Here is a 24,037-nt window from a genome sequence, read left to right as displayed (position 1 = left end):
TTTTCACAGTTTTGGCTGCCTGCTGACAGACAGAGGCTGTCATGTTATATTGTATTAGGAGCACAGATAAAACAGGCTGGCATAATGCTGTTACAGCAGGCCAGCCTGCTTGGCTCTGCCCTCATCCGCCATCTTGATTCTGCCCTCATCAGCTGTGATAGAACAGGGCAGCCTTCTTGGGTGTGGTCAGCATTAGTTGCTATGGGCAACAGCTGTGCCTGCCAACTGCCAACTGCCGAATTCTGCACCTCACTTTGTCCCCTTAAAATCATGGGGTTTTCATATTGAGGCAGAAATCTGGAACAAAACGCTCGCTGTTCGAAAAGTAGAAGTCGTATCCGAATAATTCTTTCACCGTGAGCGCCAGAAGGCCCGGGGGAAGCCAGCGGTGTCATTTTTATTCTTCTAACCCCCGTGGCTCCTTTATTATGGCAGTTTTAAAATGATTTTTCCCACTGATTTCAGGGCTCGGCCGTTTTATAATGGGATGGAATGTTCCCTCTCTGCGCTCAGAGGGGATTTGTGAGAAATCTGTGAGGCCCAGCTCAATGACAGTCACATTGGGTGAAAGACAACTAAAATACCTACGTTTTGATGTATAATTTATCAAGATCAGGCAGATATTTTGGACGTGAGAGGCATTTGTTCGAGAAATTGTTTTTTAAAGATTTTTAGAGTGACAGTTAGAGTGTAACTGACATTAGACGACCTCCTCTGGACACCTAAAACGTAAACTGCCGTTGTGTCAAAGCCGTATAAGCTATTAACAAGCCCTTTACCACAGTTAAAGCTGAGTCTTTCCTGTCACACACAAACTTTGAATGATGTGTGTGTGACCTTGTATGGCTGAGTTCAGAGGCCTCCAATGTGAGGCAGTTTTGGGCTCTTCGAGCCCAAAACTGCCTCGTTAAGGCCTTCTCCATTCATTTTCCCATTGACAATTTGCCCGCTTTTTCCCATTTATCCGCTATTTCTTTCGAGTAATGAGAGAGAAAAGTAATAGCACACTTCTGCCCATCGGCGCGCACGCAGCCATGTATTTTTTATTTTAGTCGGACCAACGCTGTGGGACGAGTAGCGCGCCGAAAAACGTGACGGAAGCGGAAAAATAATAACTAGAAAATTTCTGAAGAAATTTTGATGGGTGCCCAGCTGCTGCCCGTCTTCTGCCCGTCCACACACACACACACAGATGAGAGCTGTGCTGAGAGACCTGCTAGTTGCCAGTCAAGCATTAGGTATTTCAAATCCAGTATTAAACTAAGGTACAGAGATAAGCTCAAACATAGTTTAACATTTGAGATCCTGGCCTGCTGTGGTGAAACCTGCCTGCTTTGGGCAGCATGAGGGACAGACGGCTGGCTTAATAGATGGCTTAAACAAGGTTTTTAATGTCTTAATCACACAATGAACCACTTTACACTTTAAATGGTGGCAGCCATTATGTTTACCTGATTAAGGAGGAGAGTTTAAACAGCCAATCACCTGCTCAGTTACTGGTCTTTTAGCCAACCGAGTCCCCTTTTGGGGGGGGTTGAAGCAGAGATCCCAGAGGAGGAGGACAGAAAGTAATGTTCAGACATACTGACAGTTTAAATGTGTTTATTTAGCAACAACAGCTCATTATAATTCAGTCAGTTTTGATAAACTTTAACATGTCACAGTCTATAATAGGGGTCCCTGTGTAGAGAAATATCTGTAAGCATTCACCACCACAGTAAGAGGAAGACATGAGGACATTAAACCCAACAACATTCAAATCTTACCTCTGTACTATGGTGATAGAAACTCCAGTCTTCATCGGAGTCCTCGGTGATATCTGTGTTTGCTGAAGGTTGTTTGGGTCGCTGCAGCTGATGGGAGTCTTTCTCTGCTTCATTCTGCTTTGAATCCTCCTGTGGAAGCGCAGGTGTTCGGTTCAGCAGGACCTCAGATGGAAAGCTGGACACACAATCATTAACAGCATTAATCATAAACAGACATCCTTACTGTATGTGAGCTGTGAGGGGAAGTGTCAGTACTTACTTTAGACCTTTTTGTCTGTCTCTGCAGCATCTGCATGATGACTGTAGTCTGGATTCATGCTGGTTTCCATCTGGTTGCTCATATTTTAAAAGCTGGAGACAACAATCATGAAATTAGCACCAAGAACACATGATGAAAAGCACAGAAACTGTCTTCATACATGTAGAAGTCTCACCTGTAAGTGCAGCGTTACATCTAATGAGGTCCTGCTTCTCCAACCGAAGATGCTGCATCAGTGTTTTCTGGTGGGGGGGGGGGTGTTTGGCTATTTGACAGAAGAAAAACAAAAGCATGATAACTTCTAATGAATAAATGGAACAATCTGGTGATGTTATGAGTTAAGGATTCACGTTAAACAGAGTGAAGTGTGAGGTGTAACTCTGAACCTTTGACTCCAACATTTACCTCAGTTTCATCTTTTTCTCTGTCTGACTGAAGCTGCTCCGTCTCTGTCCTGTCTGCCTTCTCTGAGCTTCTCATCACTGGTGGTGTAGCTCTCCGACTGAACAAACTCATGATGCTCTTCTCACAAAAACATGGTCAAGGATGATAAACTAATTGTCAAAGCATCACCGTGCCAGCACGGTACAGCAATCAGGAGGAATCACACTCTACTAGTTAAGCCATGATCCTCAAAGTTCATATTTCATTGATTGGAAGATATGTACAATAATTAACATAATTGCCAACTGTCAAATAAAATACCATGATTATAATTCAAAAGTGCTCATGATTTGAGAATATATAGACGAATAAATAGATGAATAAATAGACATAAAAATGGATAAATAAGCAAAATGAGCACTGAACACAAGCCATATTCTGTTCAAATCACAATGCATTCACATTCTGACTCATTCAACACCAGCACATAGCAAAATGAGCAGTCAAAACAAGCCATATTCTGTTCAAATCACAATGCATTCACATTCTGACTCATTCGACACCAGCACATAGCTTTTGCCGTCGAGAGCGTTCAAGTTCAGGCTGCGGGCTAACAATGTAGCATGCTAAACAAGGCAGTCACACCGAAACATCGGCGGAAGGAAAAGTAGCAAATACCTCGTCTTTATTTAACTGGAAGACGATCATATTTCCGCCACGATCAACGACAGATAATGTTCAATATAACCACTCAACGTAAATTCATAGCCTTCATAGCATTCCACGCCAGACAGCGGGTTTATAGTGTAGCATGCTAAACAAGGCAGTCACACCGAAACATCGGCGGAAGGAAAATTAGCAAATACCTCGTCTATATTTAACTCGAAGACGATCATATTTCCGCCACGATCAACGGCAGATAATGTTCAATATAACCACTCAACGTAAATTCATAGCCTTCATAGCATTCCACGCCAGACAGCGGGTTTATAGTGTAGCATGCTAAACAAGGCAGTCACACCGAAACATCGGCGGAAGGAAAATTAGCAAATAGCTCGTCTTTATTTAACTCGAAGACGGTCGTATTTCTGCCACGATCAACGACAGATAATGTTCAATATAACCACAACGTAAATTCATAGCTTTCACAGCATTCCACGCCAGACAGCGGGCTAATAGTGTAGCACGCTAAACAAGGCAGTCACACCGAAACATCGGCGGAAGGAAAATTAGCAAATACCTCGTCTTTATTTAACTCGAAGACGGTCGTATTTCCGCCACGATCAACGACAGATAATGTTCAATATAACCACAACGTAAATTCATAGCTTTCACAGCATTCCACGCCAGACAGCGGGCTAATAGTGTAGCATGCTAAACAAGGCAGTCACACCGAAACATCGGCGGAAGGAAAATTAGCAAATACCTCGTCTTTATTTAACTGGAAGACGGTCATATTTCCGCCACGATCAACGACAGATAATGTTCAATATAACCAAACCAAGCAAAAAATAGATCTTACCTGAACAAAGCTCGCCAGACAGAAAGACTACTCAAGAATATTCGAAGAACCAGGGGCGAAGTGACGATCCAACAACCAATGAAAACAGTTGAATTGCTGACGTATGTCGTCAGCGTCTGGTATGAAGCTGTTAAAACAGCTGATGTGTTGATCATAATGGAAAACATATGAGTCCGTGCGCGCTGTCGCGCGCATTTGTCTCGTGAGTGGCACGAACCTGTTATCACAGGTGATGTGTTGATCATAATGGAAAACATATGAGTCAGTGCGCGCTGTCGCGCGCATTTGTCTCGTGAGGGTTAGCATGACGCTGTTGATAGCTGATGTGTTGATCATAATGGAAAACATATGAGTCCGTGCGCGCTGTCGCGCGCATTTGTCTCGTGAGTGGCACGAACCTGTTATCACAGCTGATGTGTTGATCATAATGGAAAACATATGAGTCAGTGCGCGCTGTCGCGCGCATTTGTCTCGCTGTTATGATCGCTGATGTGTTGATCATAATGGAAAACATATGAGTCCGTGCGCGCTGTCGCGCGCATTTGTCTCGTGAGTGGCACGAACCTGTTATCACAGCTGATGTGTTGATCATAATGGAAAACATATGAGTCAGTGCGCGCTGTCGCGCGCATTTGTCTCGTGAGGGCTGTTATGATAGCTGATGTGTTGATCATAATGGAAAACATATGAGTCAGTGCGCGCTATGGCGCGCATTTGTTTCGTGAGCGGCTAGCATGACGCTGTTGGGTCAGTGCGCGCTGTCGCGCGCATTTGTCTCCTGAGCGGCTAGCATGACGCTGTTGGGTCAGTGCGCGCTGTCGCGCGCATTTGTCTCGTGAGCAGCTGGCATGAAGCTGTTTTCACAGTTTTGGCTGCCTGCTGACAGACAGAGGCTGTCATGTTATATTGTATTAGGAGCACAGATAAAACAGGCTGGCATAATGCTGTTACAGCAGGCCAGCCTGCTTGGCTCTGGCTTCATCAGCTGTGATAGAACAGGGCAGACATCTTGAGTGAGCTCCCAATTAGTTGCTATGGGCAACAGCTGTGCCTGCCAACTGCCATTCTGCACCTCACTTTGTCCCCTTAAAATCATGGGGTTTTCATTTTGAGCAGGAAATCTGGAACAAACGCTCGCTGTTCGAAAAGTAGAAGTCGTATCCGAATAATTCTTTGACCGTGAGCGCCAGAAGGCCCGGGGGAAGCCAGCGGTGTAATTTTTATTCTTCTAACCCCCGTGGCTCCTTTATTATGGCAGTTTTAAAATGATTTTTCCGACTGATTTCAGGCCTCGCCCGTTTTATAATGGGATTTAATGTTCCCTCTCTGCGCTCAGAGGGGATTTGTGAGAAATCTGTGAGGCCCAGCTCAATGACAGTCACATTGGGTGAAAGACAACTAAAATACCTACGTTTTGATGTATAATTTATCCAGATCAGGCAGATATTTTGGACGTGAGAGGCATTTGTTTGAAAAATAATTTTTTAAAGATTTTTAGAGTGAGAGGTAGAGTGCAGAGGCACAAAATGAGCTCCTCTGGACACCTAAAACGTAAACTGCCGTTGTGTCAAAGCCGTATAAGCTATTAACAAGCCCTTTACACCAGTTAAAGCTGAGTCTTTCCTGTCACACACAAACTTTGAATGATGTGTGTATGACCTTGTATGGCTGAGTTCAGAGGCCTCCAAGGGGAGGCAGTTTTGGGCTCTTCGAGCCCAAAACTGCCTCGTTAAGGCCTTCTCCATTCATTTTCCCATTGACAATTTGCCCGCTTTTTCCCATTTATCCGCTATTCCGGTCGAGTAATGAGAGAGAAAAATACAAGCACACCTCTCCCGATCGGCGCGCACGCAGCCATGTATTTTTTATTTGAGTCGGACCTTCGCTGTGGGACGAGTAGCGCGCCGAAAAACGGGCGGAAACGGAAGAATAATAACTAGAAAATTTCTGAAGAAATTTTGATGGGTGCCCAGCTGCTGCCCGTCTTCTGCCCGTCCACACACACACACACACAGATGAGAGCTGTGCTGTGCTGAGAGACCTGCTAGTTGCCAGTCAAGCATTAGGTATTTCAGTATTAAACTAAGGTACAGAGATAAGCTCAAACATAGTTTAACATTTCAGATCCTGGCCTGCTGTGGTGAAACCTGCCTGCTTTGGGCAGCATGAGGGACAGACGGCTGGCTTAATAGATGGCTTAAACAAGGTTTTTAATGTCTTAATCACACAATGAACCACTTTACACTTTAAATGGTGGCAGCCATTATGTTTACCTGATTAAGGAGGAGAGTTTAAACAGCCAATCACCTGCTCAGTTACTGGTCTTTTAGCCAACCGAGTCCCCTTTTGGGGGGGTTGAAGCAGAGATCCCAGAGGAGGAGGACAGAAAGTAATGTTCAGACATACTGACAGTTTAAATGTGTTTATTTAGCAACAACAGCTCATTATAATTCAGTCAGTTTTGATAAACTTTAACATGTCACAGTCTATAATAGGGGTCCCTGTGTAGAGAAATATCTGTAAGCATTCACCATCACAGTAAGGACATTAAACCCAACAACATTCAAATCTTACCTCTGTCCTATGGTGATAGAAACTCCAGTCTTCATCGGAGTCCTCGGTCACATCTGTGTTTGCTCAAGGTTGTTTGGGTCACTGCAGCTGATGGGAGTCCTTCTCTGCTTCATAAGACAAAAAGAGAGGAAACCAAATGTTGAGTTTCATGTAGATAAATTTTCTTGTTTTTGATTCATCACAAAAAATATCCAAAGTACAATCAATGTATTGAGTAAAGATAAAAACACTCACCTTTTTTCATAGTTCTTCTCCTTGGACACGTCACGATGCAGTTTGAATCCTCCTGTGGAAGGGCAGGTGTTCGGTTCAGCAGGACCTCAGATGGAAAGCTGGACACACAATCATTAACAGCATTAATCATAAACAGACATCCTTACTGTATGTGAGCTGTGAGGGGAAGTGTCAGTACTTACTTTAGACCTTTTTGTCTGTCTCTGCAGCATCTGCATGATGACTGTAGTCTGGATTCATGCTGGTTGCTCATGTTTTAAAAGCTGGAGACAACAATCATGAAATTAGCACCAAGCACACATGATGAAAAGCACTGAAACTGTCTTCATACATGTAGAAGTCTCACCTGTAAGTGCAGCGTTACATCTAATGAGGTCCTGCTTCTCCAACCGAAGATGCTGCATCAGTGTTTTCTGGGGGGGGGGGGGGGGTGTTTGGTTTCTCTGACAGAAGAAAAACAAAAGCATGATAACTTCTAATGAATAAATGGAACAATCTGGTGATGTTATGAGTTAAGGATTCACGTTAAACAGAGTGAAGTGTGAGGTGTAACTCTGCACCTTTGACTCCAACATTTACCTCAGTTTCATCTTTTTCTCTGTCTGACTGAAGCTTCTCCGTCTCTGTCCTGTCTGCCTTCTCTGAGCTTGTCATCACTGGTGGTGTAGCTCTCCGACTGAACAAACTCATGATACTCTTCTCACAAAAACATGGTCAAGGATGATAAACTAATTGTCAAAGCATCACCGTGCCAGCACGGTACAGCAATCAGGAGGAATCACACTCTACTAGTTAAGCCATGATCCTCAAAGTTCATATTTCACTGATTGGAAGATATGTACAATAATTAACATAATTGCCAACTGTCAAATAAAATACCATGATTATAATTCAAAAGTGCTCATGACTTGAGAATATATAGACGAATAAATAGATGAATAAATAGACATAAAAATGGATAAATAAGCTAAATGAGCACTGAACACAAGCCATATTCTGTTCAAATCACAATGCATTCACATTCTGACTCATTCGACACCAGCACATAGCTTTTGCCGTCGAGCGCGTTCAAGTTCAGGCTGCGGGCTAACAATGTAGCATGCTAAGCTAAGGCAGGCACACAGAAACATCGGCGGAAGGAAAATTAGCAAATACGTTGTCTTTATTTAACTCGAAGACGTCATATTTCCGCCACGATCAACGACAGATAATGTTCAATATAACTGGTCAACACAAGCCTTATACTGAAATAAACTCATTAAATTCATATTCCAACAAGTTCAATTTGAACAAGCTTTTGCCGTCGAGCGCGTTCAAGTTCAGGCTGCGGGCTAACAATGTAGCATGCTAAGCTAAGGCAGGCACACAGAAACATCGGCGGAAGGAAAATTAGCAAATACGTTGTCTTTATTTAACTCGAAGACGTCATATTTCCGCCACGATCAACGACAGATAATGTTCAATATAACCACTCAACGTAAATTCATAGCCTTCATAGCATTCCACGCCAAACAGCGGGTTTATAGTGTAGCATGCTAAACAAAGCAGTCACACCGAAACATCGGCGGAAGGAAAATTAGCAAATACCTCGTCTTTATTTAACTGGGAGACGGTCATATTTCCGCCACGATCAACGACAGATAATGTTCAATATAACCACAACGTAAATTCATAGCTTTCACAGCATTCCACGCCAGACAGCGGGCTAATAGTGTAGCATGCTAAACAAGGCAGCCACACCGAAACATCGGCGGAAGGAAAATTAGCAAATACCTTGTCTTTATTTAACTGGGAGACGGTCATATTTCCGCCACGATCAACGACAGATAATGTTCAATATAACCACAACGTAAATTCATAGCTTTCACAGCATTCCACGCCAGACAGCGGGCTAATAGTGTAGCATGCTAAACAAGGCAGCCACACCGAAACATCGGCGGAAGGAAAATTAGCAAATACCTCGTCTTTATTTAACTGGAGGACGGTCATATTTCCGCCACGATCAACGACAGATAATGTTCAATATAACCAAACCAAGCAAAAAATAGATCTTACCTGAACAAAGCTCGCCAGACAGAAAGACTACTCAAGAATATTCGAAGAAGCAGGGGCGAAGTGACGATCCAACAACCAATGAAAACAGTGGAATTGCTGACGTGTGTCGTCAAGCGTCTGGTATGAAGCTGTTAAAACAGCTAAAGTGTTGATCATAATGGAAAACATATGAGTCCGTGCGCGCTGTCGCGCGCATTTGTCTCGTGAGTGGCACGAACCTGTTATCACAGCTGATGTGTTGATCATAATGGAAAACATATGAGTCAGTGCGCGCTATCGCGCGCATTTGTTTCGTGAGGGCTAGCATGACGCTGTTGATAGCTGATCATAATGGAAAACATATGAGTCCGTGCGCGCTGTCGCGCGCATTTGTCTCGTGAGTGGCACGAACCTGTTATCACAGCTGATGTGTTGATCATAATGGAAAACATATGAGTCAGTGCGCGCTGTCGCGCGCATTTGTCTCGTGAGGGCTAGAATGACGCTGTTATGATAGATGTGTTGATCATAATGGAAAGCATATGAGTCAGTGCGCGCTATTGCGCGCATTTGTTTCGTGAGCGGCTAGCATGACGCTGTTGGGTCAGTGCGCGCTGTCGCGCGCATTTGTCTCGTGAGCGGCTAGCATGACGCTGTTGGCTCAGTGCGCGCTGTCGCGCGCATTTGTCTCGTGAGCGGCTAGCATGACGCTGTTGGGTCAGTGCGCGCTGTCGCGCGCATTTGTCTCGTGAGCAGCTGGCATGAAGCTGTTTTCACAGTTTTGGCTGCCTGCTGACAGACAGAGGCTGTCATGTTATATTGTATTAGGAGCACAGATAAAACAGGCTGGCATAATGCTGTTACAGCAGGCCAGCCTGCTTGGCTCTGCCCTCATCCGCCATCTTGGCTCTGCCCTCATCAGCTGTGATAGAACAGGGCAGCCTTCTTGGGTGTGGTCAGCATTAGTTGCTATGGGCAACAGCTGTGCCTGCCAACTGCCGAATTCTGCACCTCACTTTGTCCCCTTAAAATCATGGGGTTTTCATATTGAGGCAGAAATCTGGAACAAAACGCTCGCTGTTCGAAAAGTAGAAGTCGTATCCGAATAATTCTTTCACCGTGAGCGCCAGAAGGCCCGGGGGAAGCCAGCGGTGTCATTTTTATTCTTCTAACCCCCGTGGCTCCTTTATTATGGCAGTTTTAAAATGATTTTTCACACTGATTTCAGGGCTCGGCCGTTTTATAATGGGATGGAATGTTCCCTCTCTGCGCTCAGAGGGGATTTGTGAGAAATCTGTGAGGCCCAGCTCAATGACAGTCACATTGGGTGAAAGACAACTAAAATACCTACGTTTTGATGTATAATTTATCAAGATCAGGCAGATATTTTGGACGTGAGAGGCATTTGTTCGAGAAATTGTTTTTTAAAGATTTTTAGAGTGACAGTTAGAGTGTAACTGACATTAGACGACCTCCTCTGGACACCTAAAACGTAAACTGCCGTTGTGTCAAAGCCGTATAAGCTATTAACAAGCCCTTTACCACAGTTAAAGCTGAGTCTTTCCTGTCACACACAAACTTTGAATGATGTGTGTGTGACCTTGTATGGCTGAGTTCAGAGGCCTCCAATGTGAGGCAGTTTGGGGCTCTTCGAGCCCCAAACTGCCTCTTTTTGGCCTTCTCCATTCATTTTCCCATTGACAATTTGCCCGCTTTTTCCCATTTATCCGCTATTCCGGTCGAGTAATGAGAGAGAAAAGTAATAGCACACTTCTGCCCATCGGCGCGCACGCAGCCATGTATTTTTTATTTTAGTCGGACCTTCGCTGCGGGCCGAGTTACGCGCCGAAAAACGTGACGGAAGCGGAAAAATAATAAGTATGAGCAATAGTAATATGTGTGCCCTGCCTATGGCATGGGGCACCCATAATAACTAGAAAGAGCTGTTCCTGCGAAACAGCAGTGAGAATGCATTTTAAGTTGAATGGATTAGTTGAACATGCTCAAATAGCTGAATCTAGTGGAAATTTATCAGAAATCAAGTGAATAATAGTTAAAATGGCTTCAGTGTAATATACAGCAGGGAGTGGAAGAGTGATGTCATCAGTGACAGCAATGTTTGTCAACAGCTGCAGCTTAACGAGCTCTCTCCCTGTGTAACCTGCAGAAATTGCATATTTGGATACTATGACCTCCTGTGAGAAAACCGGAAGAGCGAGGAAAATAATTTGAAGACCGTAAGAAGCAGAAGGCTTGGAGGAACGCAGCAATGTAGTTTTTATTTGAATGGAGTGAAAAAAATTTAAACGGCAGCAGGTTGAACACAGTTGAAGCTGTCTCTGGCGTTCCACCAAATTTACATTGGAGTTAGTGAGAGAAATTGAAAAGTTTCTCTCGCTTCAAGGCTCATAGCTGAAATTCTGTAAATGTGAGCTATTTAGTAGTCACATCAGCTGAAAGAGGACAAGTGTACCTACATTTTAAGGTATAATTTGTTTATCTGAGTTGAACAGTTTTAAAGTTAGAGCAATTTGTTTGAATATCAGAAACAGTTAAAATGATCAGTCTGCCACTCTAATCTTCTCATGCATAAAAATCAAGAAGGAGCAAAAATGTTCATGTTTTTTAAACTGTCATATTTCGAAATTGGCTGAATATTTGAAAAATCTGTATAATCAGATAATAGCTGAATGTCTTGTGAACATTTTAAAGTTTGAATGGTGTCTCTAGCTGAATGTATGCTCAACTAGTTAGGTTGGAAAGAGGAGGAAGTTTTTGAAGAGTTGAAAGAAATTGCCATTCATTTGAATGAGGGGGAAATTTGAATAAAAGTTAAATAGTTTAAAAAGTATAAAAGTTATAAACATAAAAAATAGTAGCAGGAATCTCCTGAAGAAGCTGAACGTTTTGATACCAAATTTGTTGAAATCGGTGAAAGATTGCAGGAGTAGTAGCGTGTCAAAAAACGTACGGAATAATAATAATAATAATAATAATAATAATAAAGGGAAACAGGAAAACAATAGTGAGAATGCCTTAATGCATTCTCACAACTAGAAAGAGCTGTTCCTGCGAAACAGCAGTGAGAATGCTTATTTGCTGAATGGGTATAGCTGACCATGCTAAAAAAGCTGAAAATTTAGCACAAAGTTATTAGCTGAAGCTTCAAAGCACTTGAAAGGTATTTTTGAAAGGACCTGGTCTTGGTTGAAGACCTGATTAAGAACAGAAGGAGAAGAATTCAGTTGATAGTTTTAAATTCTGTTTCAATCATAATAGAATGATGGCACCTAAAGTTGTTGAGAAGAAGAAGGAGTTGAAAAGATGGAAACAACTTAGCAGAAAATTAGTTGGAAAAAGGGCTGAAAAACAATTATTGAAGGACCTGGAGCTGAATAAAAGCTGAGAGGATTAGAAAAACAAACAGCGACTTGAACATGTAAAAAGAACAGTGCTGAACACGACCATGTAAGGAGGTTCAGCTGTGAAACATATAAACATTTAAAGAAGCTAATATGACCATTGGAATGCACTCTGATATTAGAAAGAAAGGAATAATTGAGAGCTTAAACTGGACGAGTCCAGTAATATTAATGCTAGTTCAGGCAACAAAACACTTTCTTTGCATGTTTCTTCTTTATTCTCTACTTTTCTGCCTTCATACAGCTCCAGCTCCTTTCAATAATACTTTTTAAAAACTTACAGTATGGCAAACACAAATGGATTTACCTTTGATTGAAATGTTTGTTTCTGATACTTCAGGTTGTTGAAAAATGAACTGCTGTCACTTAAACCATGTTGATCTCTCATCTGTATGTATTCATTTCATAACACATCTGGGTCTGAATCCTTTTTTACAACCAAAGCTCTGCTGATTCTGCAGGGTGGCTTTGGAAAACCAAACAGAATTGATTAAATGTCTGAAAAAAAGGATCACTTTCCCCAGTGGCTGAGCATCTGAGAGCAGCAGATCTCTGAATAGTGCCTCAACACGCTAATCAAACAAGCGCATGCAGGTGACAGGGTTGGATCGCAGAATCTCACACTTTATAGTCCAGTCAAGCGATTCAAAATCAACCTGTTCTCCTTGCTGTCTCTTTATTGCTTCAATCACTTCAGGCCACCTGAACTCAGCAGCTGAAAATGTGCAAAAGAACGTCAGAGTTTCCAACTGGCACATCACATGTGCTCAGTCCAGAATACACATTATTAAAGTCAGGAAGAACGTACAGGGTTCCACTCTGTAAACATAATCGCCTCAACTACTCATTTATTTCCCTATCCATTAAGCTCATTAATGAGGAGGAAGAAAAGGAAAGGGAGCTTAGGCCGAAGTAATGGCGTAGGTGTATTTTTCTGAATGTATTTTCCGTTCCGTTTTTGTTGTCCTGTGTGTACTGAGTACTTGTTAGTCCTGGTTGAAGGAATTTGAAGGTCAAAAAGACAATAGTGGAACAATTCAAAGGTGCTGGAGTAACTGTCAGCAAAGAAAAGCTGAAGGGTTAAGAACAACAAAAGGGTTTCAAGCAGATAATAAGTGAAATGTCTTGACATTTCTAAAGTGTGACATTTCTAAAACTAGAAAGAGTGAAAGTTTAGCTGAAAGCAAGTTGCTGAAATCCTGGTTGAAGCAGGTTGAAGGTGAAAATAAAATAGTGGAATAATTTAAACCTGTTGGCAAAAACTGCAGAAGTCTTAGTTGAAGAAGTTGAAAGGTTAAAAACAACAGAAAGATTTAAAGGATTTAAAATTTTTGTGGAAAAATGTGCGGTTAGTTATTCTAAATAATTTTAAAAGTATAAAAGTTAGAACCACCAAAAGTAAAAACTAATTCCAATTTAATTCAATAAGATAATTCCAAGAGATATAGCAGTAATCTCCTAAAATAGCTGAACATTTTGATACCAAAGTTGTAGAAATCGGTGAAGAATATGCAGTAGTTAATGTCCAAAAAACTGCAGAAGTCTTAGTTGAAGAAGTTGAAAGGGTAAAAACAACAGAAAGATTTAAAGGATTTAACATTTTTGTGGAAAAATGTGCAGTTAGTTATGTTAAACATTGCTAAAAATGTGAAATATTAGTAGAAAGTCATTTGCTGCAGTTTGAAAAGGCCTGAAATGTATTTTTGAAAGGACCTGAAGGACCTGAGAAATGTACAGGACAGAGAAGAAAAATGCTAAACAAAAAGTGAATAAATTCAAAAAGAAGAGAAACTCTATAGAAAAATTGTGAAAATTTAGTAGAAATTCATTTGCTGAAGCTTCAAAAGGCCTGAAATGCATTATTGAAAGGATGTGGAGCTGTATGAAGGCAGAAACATACAGGAAAGAGAAGAAACGTGCAAAAAGGACTGGCAGTTGGAAGGTACTGCTGTGATTCAAAGGCTTCTAATTTAAAAAGTAAAGTCCTGAAGGCTATGAAAGTCACATTGGCTGAAAGAGGACAAAATGACCTACGTTTTAATGCTAAAATTATTTCTGTGGCTTAAATATTTTAAAAACAGTGACAGGTTAAAAACTTTTTTTCTGAAGAATCTTGCTGTATTCTTCCACTCTGCCAGTTGGAGCCTCCACTCTACACATGAACATTCCGTGTCATTGGAATGCATTGTAAACTCATAAATCATCAAGGATTTTAGTACATTTTTAAACTGTGATAGTTCAAAATTGGCTGAATATTTTAAAAAGCTCAATCATTCAGTAATAGTTGAATGTCTTGTGAACATTTTAAAGTTTGAATGGTGTCTCTATCTTAACGTATGCTGAAGTAGTTAAATTTGAAAGAGGAGGAAGCTCTTTGAATGATTTGAAAGGATTTACCATTACTTTTAAAGGGAGAAAAATTTGCACAAAAACCTTAATATTTTAAAAACTATAAACATTAGAAACACCAAAAGTCATAGCCATCATGTCCAGAAAGAGCTGAACGTTTTGTGCAAAAATGGTTTAATTTGCTTAAAGTGTGTGGAAGTAGTTAAACGGCAAAAAACGTACGGAACATATAATAATAATAAAGATAAACAGGAAAACAATAGTGAGAATGCCTTAATGCATTCTCACAATAAGTATGAGCAATAGTAATATGTGTGCCCTGCCTATGGCATGGGGCACCCATAACTAGAAAATTTCTGAAGAAATTTTGATGGGTGCCCAGCTGCTGCCCGTCTTCTGCCCGTCCACACACACACACAGATGAGAGCTGTGCTGTGCTGAGAGACCTGCTAGTTGCCAGTCAAGCATTAGGTATTTCAGTATTAAACTAAGGTACAGAGATAAGCTGAAACATAGTTTAACATTTGAGATCCTGGCCTGCTGTGGTGAAACCTGCCTGCTTTGGGCAGCATGAGGGACAGACGGCTGGCTTAATAGATGGCTTAAACAAGGTTTTTAATGTCTTAATCACACAATGAACCACTTTACACTTTACATGGTGGCAGCCATTATGTTTACCTGATTAAGGAGGAGAGTTTAAACAGCCAATCACCTGCTCAGTTACTGGTCTTTTAGCCAACCGAGTCCCCTTTTGGGGGGGTTGAAGCAGAGATCCCAGAGGAGGAGGACAGAAAGTAATGTTCAGACATACTGACAGTTTAAATGTGTTTATTTAGCAACAACAGCTCATTATAATTCAGTCAGTTTTGATAAACTGATAAACTTTAACATGTCACAGTCTATAATAGGGGTCCCTGTGTAGAGAAATATCTGTAAGCATTCACCATCACAGTAAGAGGAAGACATGAGGACATTAAACCCAACAACATTCAAATCTTACCTCTGTCCTATGGTGATAGAAACTCCAGTCTTCATCGGAGTCCTCTGTGATATCTGTGTTTGCTGAAGGTTGTTTGGGTCGCTGCAGCTGATGGGAGTCTTTCTCTGCTTCATTCTGCTTTGAATCCTCCTGTGGAAGCGCAGGTGTTCGGTTCAGCAGGACCTCAGATGGAAAGCTGGACACACAATCATTAACAGCATTAATCATAAACAGACATCCTTACTGTATGTGAGCTGTGAGGGGAAGTGTCAGTACTTACTTTAGACTTTTTTGTCTGTCTCTGCAGCATCTGCATGATGACTGTAGTCTGAATTCATGCTGGTTTCCATCTGGTTGCTCATATTTTAAAAGCTGGAGACAACAATCATGAAATTAGCACCAAGAACACATGATGAAAAGCACTGAAACTGTCTTCATACATGTAGAAGTCTCACCTGTAAGTGCAGCGTTACATCTAATGAGGTCCTGCTTCTCCAACCGAAGAAGCTGCATCAGTGTTTTCTGGGGGGGGGGGGGGGTTTGGTTTCTCTGACAGAAGAAAAACAAAAGCATGATAACTTCTAATGAATAAATGGAACAATCTGGTGATGTTATGAGTTAAGGATTCACGTTAAACAGAGTGAAGTGTGAGGTGTAACTCTGCACCTTTGACTCCAACATTTACCTCAGTTTCATCTTTTTCTCTGTCTGACTGAAGCTTCTCCGTCTCTGTCCTGTCTGCCTTCTCTGAGCTTGTCATCACTGGTGGTGTAGCTCTCCGACTGAACAAACTCATGATACTCTTCTCACAAAAACATGGTCAAGGATGATAAACTAATTGTCAAAGCATCACCGTGCCAGCACGGTACAGCAATCAGGAGGAATCACACTGTACTAGTTAAGCCATGATCCTCAAAGTTCATATTTCACTGATTGGAAGATATGTACAATAATTAACATAATTGCCAACTGTCAAATAAAATACCATGATTATAATTCAAAAGTGCTCATGACTTGAGAATATATAGACGAATAAATAGATGAATAAATAGACATAAAAATGGATAAATAAGCTAAATGAGCACTGAACACAAGCCATATTCTGTTCAAATCACAATGCATTCACATTCTGACTCATTCGACACCAGCACATAGCTTTTGCCGTCGAGCGCGTTCAAGTTCAGGCTACGGGCTAACAATGTAGCATGCTAAGCTAAGGCAGGCACACAGAAACATCGGCGGAAGGAAAATTAGCAAATACGTTGTCTTTATTTAACTCGAAGACGTCATATTTCCGCCACGATGAACGACAGATAATGTTCAATATAACTGGTCAACACAAGCCTTATACTGAAATAAACTCATTAAATTCATATTCCAACAAGTTCAATTTGAACAAGCTTTTGCCGTCGAGCGCGTTCAAGTTCAGGCTGCGGGCTAACAATGTAGCATGCTAAGCTAAGGCAGGCACACAGAAACATCGGCGGAAGGAAAATTAGCAAATACGTTGTCTTTATTTAACTCGAAGACGTCATATTTCCGCCACGATCAACGACAGATAATGTTCAATATAACCACAACGTAAATTCATAGCTTTCACAGCATTCCACGCCAGACAGCGGGCTAATAGTGTAGCATGCTAAACAAGGCAGCCACACCGAAACATCGGCGGAAGGAAAATTAGCAAATACCTCGTCTTTATTTAACTGGAGGACGGTCATATTTCCGCCACGATCAACGACAGATAATGTTCAATATAACCAAACCAAGCAAAAAATAGATCTTACCTGAACAAAGCTCGCCAGACAGAAAGACTACTCAAGAATATTCGAAGAAGCAGGGGCGAAGTGACGATCCAACAACCAATGAAAACAGTGGAATTGCTGACGTGTGTCGTCAAGCGTCTGGTATGAAGCTGTTAAAACAGCTGAAGTGTTGATCATAATGGAAAACATATGAGTCCGTGCGCGCTGTCGCGCGCATTTGTCTCGTGAGTGGCACGAACCTGTTATCACAGCTGATGTGTTGATCATAATGGAAAACATATGAGTCAGTGCGCGCTATCGCGCGCATTTGTTTCGTGAGGGCTAGCATGACGCTGTTGATAGCTGATCATAATGGAAAACATATGAGTCCGTGCGCGCTGTCGCGCGCATTTGTCTCGTGAGTGGCACGAACCTGTTATCACAGCTGATGTGTTGATCATAATGGAAAACATATGAGTCAGTGCGCGCTATCGCGCGCATTTGTTTCGTGAGGGCTAGAATGACGCTGTTATGATAGATGTGTTGATCATAATGGAAAGCATATGAGTCAGTGCGCGCTATCGCGCGCATTTGTTTCGTGAGCGGCTAGCATGACGCTGTTGGGTCAGTGCGCGCTGTCGCGCGCATTTGTCTCGTGAGCGGCTAGCATGACGCTGTTGGGTCAGTGCGCGCTGTCGCGCGCATTTGTCTCGTGAGCAGCTGGCATGAAGCTGTTTTCACAGTTTTGGCTGCCTGCTGACAGACAGAGGCTGTCATGTTATATTGTATTAGGAGCACAGATAAAACAGGCTGGCATAATGCTGTTACAGCAGGCCAGCCTGCTTGGCTCTGCCCTCATCCGCCATCTTGATTCTGCCCTCATCAGCTGTGATAGAACAGGGCAGCCTTCTTGGGTGTGGTCAGCATTAGTTGCTATGGGCAACAGCTGTGCCTGCCAACTGCCAACTGCCGAATTCTGCACCTCACTTTGTCCCCTTAAAATCATGGGGTTTTCATATTGAGGCAGAAATCTGGAACAAAACGCTCGCTGTTCGAAAAGTAGAAGTCGTATCCGAATAATTCTTTCACCGTGAGCGCCAGAAGGCCCGGGGGAAGCCAGCGGTGTCATTTTTATTCTTCTAACCCCCGTGGCTCCTTTATTATGGCAGTTTTAAAATGATTTTTCACACTGATTTCAGGGCTCGGCCGTTTTATAATGGGATGGAATGTTCCCTCTCTGCGCTCAGAGGGGATTTGTGAGAAATCTGTGAGGCCCAGCTCAATGACAGTCACATTGGGTGAAAGACAACTAAAATACCTACGTTTTGATGTATAATTTATCAAGATCAGGCAGATATTTTGGACGTGAGAGGCATTTGTTCGAGAAATTGTTTTTTAAAGATTTTTAGAGTGACAGTTAGAGTGTAACTGACATTAGACGACCTCCTCTGGACACCTAAAACGTAAACTGCCGTTGTGTCAAAGCCGTATAAGCTATTAACAAGCCCTTTACCACAGTTAAAGCTGAGTCTTTCCTGTCACACACAAACTTTGAATGATGTGTGTGTGACGCTGTATGGCTGAGTTCAGAGGCCTCCAATGTGAGGCAGTTTGGGGCTCTTCGAGCCCCAAACTGCCTCTTTTTGGCCTTCTCCATTCATTTTCCCATTGACAATTTGCCCGCTTTTTCCCATTTATCCGCTATTCCGGTCGAGTAATGAGAGAGAAAAGTAATAGCACACTTCTGCCCATCGGCGCGCACGCAGCCATGTATTTTTTATTTTAGTCGGACCTTCGCTGCGGGCCGAGTTACGCGCCGAAAAACGTGACGGAAGCGGAAAAATAATAAGTATGAGCAATAGTAATATGTGTGCCCTGCCTATGGCATGGGGCACCCATAATAAGTATGAGCAATAGTAATATGTGTGCCCTGCCTATGGCATGGGGCACCCATAATGAAATAGTAAAACGTCTTACTTTTAACATTTGATTTGTTTCTATATTCTGTTGCAGGTAAAACAATAATTAATGAGATTTGGAAATCACTACATATTGTTAGTACTTACGTTTTACACAGTGTCCCAACTTCTTTGAAATGGGTGTTTATTAGTTTAGCTTATCAGAAATACTGAAAGTAAGAGAGAAAGGACTAGCTTGGTCTATATATCAATTTAGATAGATAGATAAATACTTTATTGATCCCGAAGGACATTTGTGGACTCAGCAGCACTTACATCAATAAAAGCAAACATCAACATAGCTGCAAGCAGTGATGGGGGGGCCTTGCAGCATAGCGGGCAAGCCTATGGCTGCTCAGGAAGGTGTCATGGGTCCATACACCAAGTTTGGCACCGATACATCAATGCATTGCAGAGATAAGGCCTCACTTCCTCTTTAACGAGTTTGATTGGCTTCTACGGGCAAACAGGAGTGAAATTAAAGATCCACATGATGGTGTTTGATCCCACTTTCTTAATGACAGTCAGAGGTTCTGTCAATCTGGACAATCCCTTTCGAACATGTTCTCCGGACACGCACAGTATAATATACTTGGAACATGGGCACTTTTGCACCGACCTTTCTTGTCTGTGTACTCTTGGCTCTTTTGTTGTTTCTGTTTCACTGTCTCTTCCACTTGTGCAGGTGTTGTGTGACACAGGGTGTACATGTAGTTTTGTGCACATGCATATATGAATATACACTTGAGTGCAGGCGCTTTATCTCCCTCTCCCTCAGAAAATTTGCAAAGGCATGGGAGGGAAATTGACATCCATTGTCTGAGACAATGTCGGAAGATTTTCCTTCACAGCTGAACACAGTGGTCAGGAACTGAATAATTACTTCAGTATTGACAGTAGGGGCAAATGCTACTTCAGGCCACTTATTATAATAGTCAGTAAGAGTTAAGACATAGCGGCAGTCCCAGATAGCATGTTCAAAAGGACCTGTAATGTCAATACCCACCTTTTTCCATTTTTGGCCAACAATAGAGGTTTTGAAGGCTCTGTTTTGTACACACCATTCCTTGGTGTCCTTCGCAAGCCAAATCTGGATCTGAGTGCAACAGGTACAATCAAGCGGTCTGTGCCCCTCATGATAAGCGAGCCATCCACAGCCAGTTCATCGCAGACATTGAAGTGTGGAACAAGTTCAGGTGTCACAGTCTTCCTACCTTTTGGCCAGCCTGTGTCAGTTCAGGGCATGTGACAAACTGCAGTGAATTCTAGCAATGAATTGGAAGCCTGGAAAGACAATCAGTCATCACATTTTGTTTGCCTTGGCAGTAAGTAACATCATATGTAAAACAAAGCAGTCTAGCTGACCATCTGGCAATTCTCAGTCCAGCCTGACCAGTTCCTTTAGATGTGAGGAGAGATGCAAGTGCCTGGTGGTCAGTATGTAGTATGAAGCAAAGTCCCAACAGATAGGTACTCCACTTCTCTACTGCCTAAACACATGCAAGTGCTTCACGTTCCATAGTAGAGTACTTTCATTCCGCAGGGCAAAGCCTCCTGGATGCAAAGGCAACAGTTGTCTCTGTGTTGACTGGGTGAGTCTGAGTGAGTATGGCTCCCAGGCCATAGTCAGAAGCATCAGTGGTCACTTGAGTAGGCAAAGGAGGGTCATATAGTGCCAGAGCAGGACTCTCCAGTATCAGTCTTTTTTTAAAGCAAAACTGGACAACAGAAGCAAAATTAAGAATGAACTTACAGTACAATAATGCAAAACCAAGAAATGGTCTTAAGGAGCATGTGTCATGTGCAAGTGCCCGAGCCACTGCACTGACTGGTCTTCGTCAGGGTGGAGTCCACCTTTGGATATGATGGAAAGACAAAGATGCCTGATCGAACTTACATTTACTCATGTTCAGTTTCTCCACACAAAAGACAAATCTGTCATTATGTAAACTAATGAGATTTGGAAGCTGGACATATCATTCTCATCTTACAACTGCTAATGCTAAGCTAAGCTAATTCTATGCAGGCTTTACACAATTTAACACAGGAATATGAGAAGGTTATCTGTCCTCTGATCTACATCTTGTAAACAGACCAAATAAGTTTAGATCCTTAAATTTCTTATGAAAATAAATATTGAAGTATTGTCTTTTTCTCTGTAATATTGTTTTTACACCAAAAGTAGTTTTTTAAGCATTTTTTTTAACTAAAGCATAAATGATTAAAAGATTAAATGATTTTCCATTGGCAGTAGTAGCATTCAATTAAATTCAAAATGTATTTATATAGTACATTAAAATAACCTTAGCTGACCAAAGTGCTTCACAATAGCAACTGCATCACATATTAAGAAAGTCATCAATAAAATAGCAATAAGAATAACTGCATCACAGATAAAAAAAAATAATAATAAGATTAGTAATAAAATGACAATAAAAGTAGCAAGCCAAGGTAAACTCCTTATTTTAGCTAGTGTTGAAAGCCAGAGACAAGAGATGCATTTTCAGTCTGGATTTGAACTGACCTAAAGACTGAGAGGACCTGACAGACAAAGGGAGGCTGTTCCACAGTCTGGCGGCTGCCACAGAAAAGGACTGCAACAACTCACTTAAATAAGACGGGCCCAAAGAGTTTAAACACCTTAAAACAATCAATAAAACCTTAAATTTCACCCGAAAGCTGACAGGGAGCCAGTGAAGGGTGCACAAGACAGGGGTGATGGATTCGCGCCTCTTTGGTCGGCAGGCGGGCGACAGCGTTTTGGACGCTCTGTAGACGCTGCAGGGAACCCTGGACCTACCCTATATATAGAGAATTACAGTAATCCAAACGCGATGTCATGAATGCGTGGATTGCTCTTTCAAAGTCAGCCTGAGAAAGATAAGATTTAATATTTGCAAGAGTCCTCAGCTGGAAAAAGCTGGCCTTGATGACAGTGCTGATGTGCTTATCAAATTTAAACAGAGGGTCAACCATCGCACCCAGATTCCTTACAAAAGGAAGGCAGTAAGAGTACAGAGGACCAATCACACTGACATGTCCATGCAGGGGATTACTTTTTCCGAACACCAGAATCTCAGTTTTATCTTTATTTTGGTTCAGAAAGTTCAATCTCAACCATGCCTGTACCCCCCTAAGACAATCCTGCAGCATTTTTACTGCGGACTGGCTGTCATTGGTGGTTACAGGCAGATCAATTTGAACATCGTTAGCAAAGCATGTTTACTCACAGTGCCCTGATAACTACTCTGCATTCAGAACTGATCCAGTAACTACCTTCACCTCCCAGGGAACAGGCCTGTAACTAAAATCCATCAGTCTTGTCTTGTTTTTTGTCTGCGAGTTGTTTTTTCAGGGCCTCCGTGTGAGACATCAGTCAGTTAATATGTGTCTCTGTAAAGAAAGGTAACTGTATTTAATCTTGCAGCCCTGAGCGCAGCACCCTAAGTAAAACAAAATAATTGTGTGTACCCGGGAACTGAATAGTTATTAATGCTGATCGGAGCCGGAGCTGATAAGTAGACCCACCAATGATTATTGCAGAGTAATTTCATGCAGGATTGAACACTGTGAAGGACCGAGTTGGTCAAACAGCAGATAGATTAAAAAAAGAAACGCGTTTTATTTACCCAAAGAACATAATATCAAGGCCCTTAAAAGAGGTCAAATGAACAAAACAAACTAAAGTCATAATAACTTCAAAGCAACTGGTCAAATGATAAGTAATTTAACACAGAAACTTCCTGTGCATGCGGCTTGTGCTCACTTTTGCACCCCCCCCCCCCCCCCCCCCCAAGCTCTCACAAGGCTCCCCCCAGCACCGATAGAAGAAAAGAAAACAGGTTTAACATATAATAATTGAAAATACAATTAGATCTAAATGTGTGCGCTTACAAACAGAAATAATGTATTTCAACTTAGTTTAAACAAATGTGTAAACAAAATGATGTCAAGAAATACACATAATATAACTGAAAGTGTCGGTGCATGGGGTTACCGACTAGTTAGCTGTGCGGCTGTAGGTGCAGCCGTCACAAACACTTATTCCACTTTGCTTAAGAGTCAGATGTTAGCAGGTGTTAGTGGGTTTTTGACCAGTATAAAAAGGGCTTAAGTAACCCAATCTACCCTTCTGTCTCACCAAGCCAAGCCCATCAGACCAGGCCAGTTGCCGGGAGCCTCTCCTTTGATCAGCATCAACAGGTCTAACCTCAAACAGAGCAACCAACCAGCTGGGATTAGAGGATTAGGTAATGACAGGTATGAGAAGAGTACATTATACTCTGTTCTGTTTGATCAAACTTGACAGAAAAACCTTGTAGTTGTACATTTTCTTCACCGTATTTTCCGAATTCACATTGGACATCCAGAATTACAACTTGCATTTGTACATACTTTGTCTTCTGTTTTCACTTACAGCAGTTAAGGAAGCCGACAGGCACCCAATCATGAAGCCAAGGCCCCAGAACAACACCTGTCCTGACCTTTCACCTGGAAATGTTGCACAAATCCTCCAGTGTTAAAAATGTGTATATTCTGTTTTCAAGTGCACCTTTAGCTGTGCAGCTACTCTTTCAAACTCTCCAGGCTATCAGCCTTGTAAGACTGCCATGCAAAATCTGTAAGTGATGTTATGAGCTGGTGTGTTGGCTCTTCACCAAGCATAGTAGTTTAAGCATAGTAGAAAGATTTTATCTTGCATCACACCGACCAGCATACACGTATCAGACCTTGATGGATGATGAAATTAAGCAAATAGCTGGCTGAACTGTGGCCTTGCTGCTCCAGTCTTTGTTTCTCAGAGGACCCCT

At 42.0% G+C, this 24,037-nt stretch overlaps 1 protein-coding gene and 2 long non-coding RNA genes across 3 annotated transcripts in view; 1 reads left to right on the top strand and 2 right to left on the bottom strand.

Moving 5' to 3' along the window:
- The window catches only part of LOC140284445 (kinesin-1 heavy chain-like), a 56,796-nt gene extending 32,759 nt beyond the window's left edge, over positions 1–24,037 (top strand). The window contains exons 25-26 of the mRNA XM_072378307.1: positions 23,372–23,486; positions 23,646–24,037. Of these exons, the coding sequence (XP_072234408.1) occupies positions 23,372–23,486; positions 23,646–23,652 (122 nt within the window). The 3' untranslated portion in view covers positions 23,653–24,037. The remainder of the gene's footprint in view (positions 1–23,371; positions 23,487–23,645) is intronic.
- On the bottom strand, positions 1,783–2,281 carry LOC140284684 (uncharacterized). The gene is made up of 3 exons (XR_011910213.1): positions 2,201–2,281; positions 2,026–2,117; positions 1,783–1,941 (listed from the first exon to the last, which is right to left on the bottom strand). It is a non-coding gene; the product is annotated as an uncharacterized lncRNA (long non-coding RNA).
- LOC140284578 (uncharacterized) lies at positions 6,747–7,404 on the bottom strand. Its single transcript, XR_011910200.1, has 4 exons — positions 7,319–7,404; positions 7,086–7,182; positions 6,922–7,002; positions 6,747–6,837 (listed from the first exon to the last, which is right to left on the bottom strand). It is a non-coding gene; the product is annotated as an uncharacterized lncRNA (long non-coding RNA).

Source organism: Leuresthes tenuis, unplaced genomic scaffold (assembly GCF_036924035.1).
Source record: "Leuresthes tenuis unplaced genomic scaffold, fLeuTen1.0.hap1 SCAF_24, whole genome shotgun sequence".
NCBI lineage: Eukaryota > Metazoa > Chordata > Actinopteri > Atheriniformes > Atherinopsidae > Leuresthes > Leuresthes tenuis.
The sequence above is the reverse complement of the archived record's forward strand: the minus strand, read 5'-3'. Positions and strand labels throughout refer to the sequence as shown.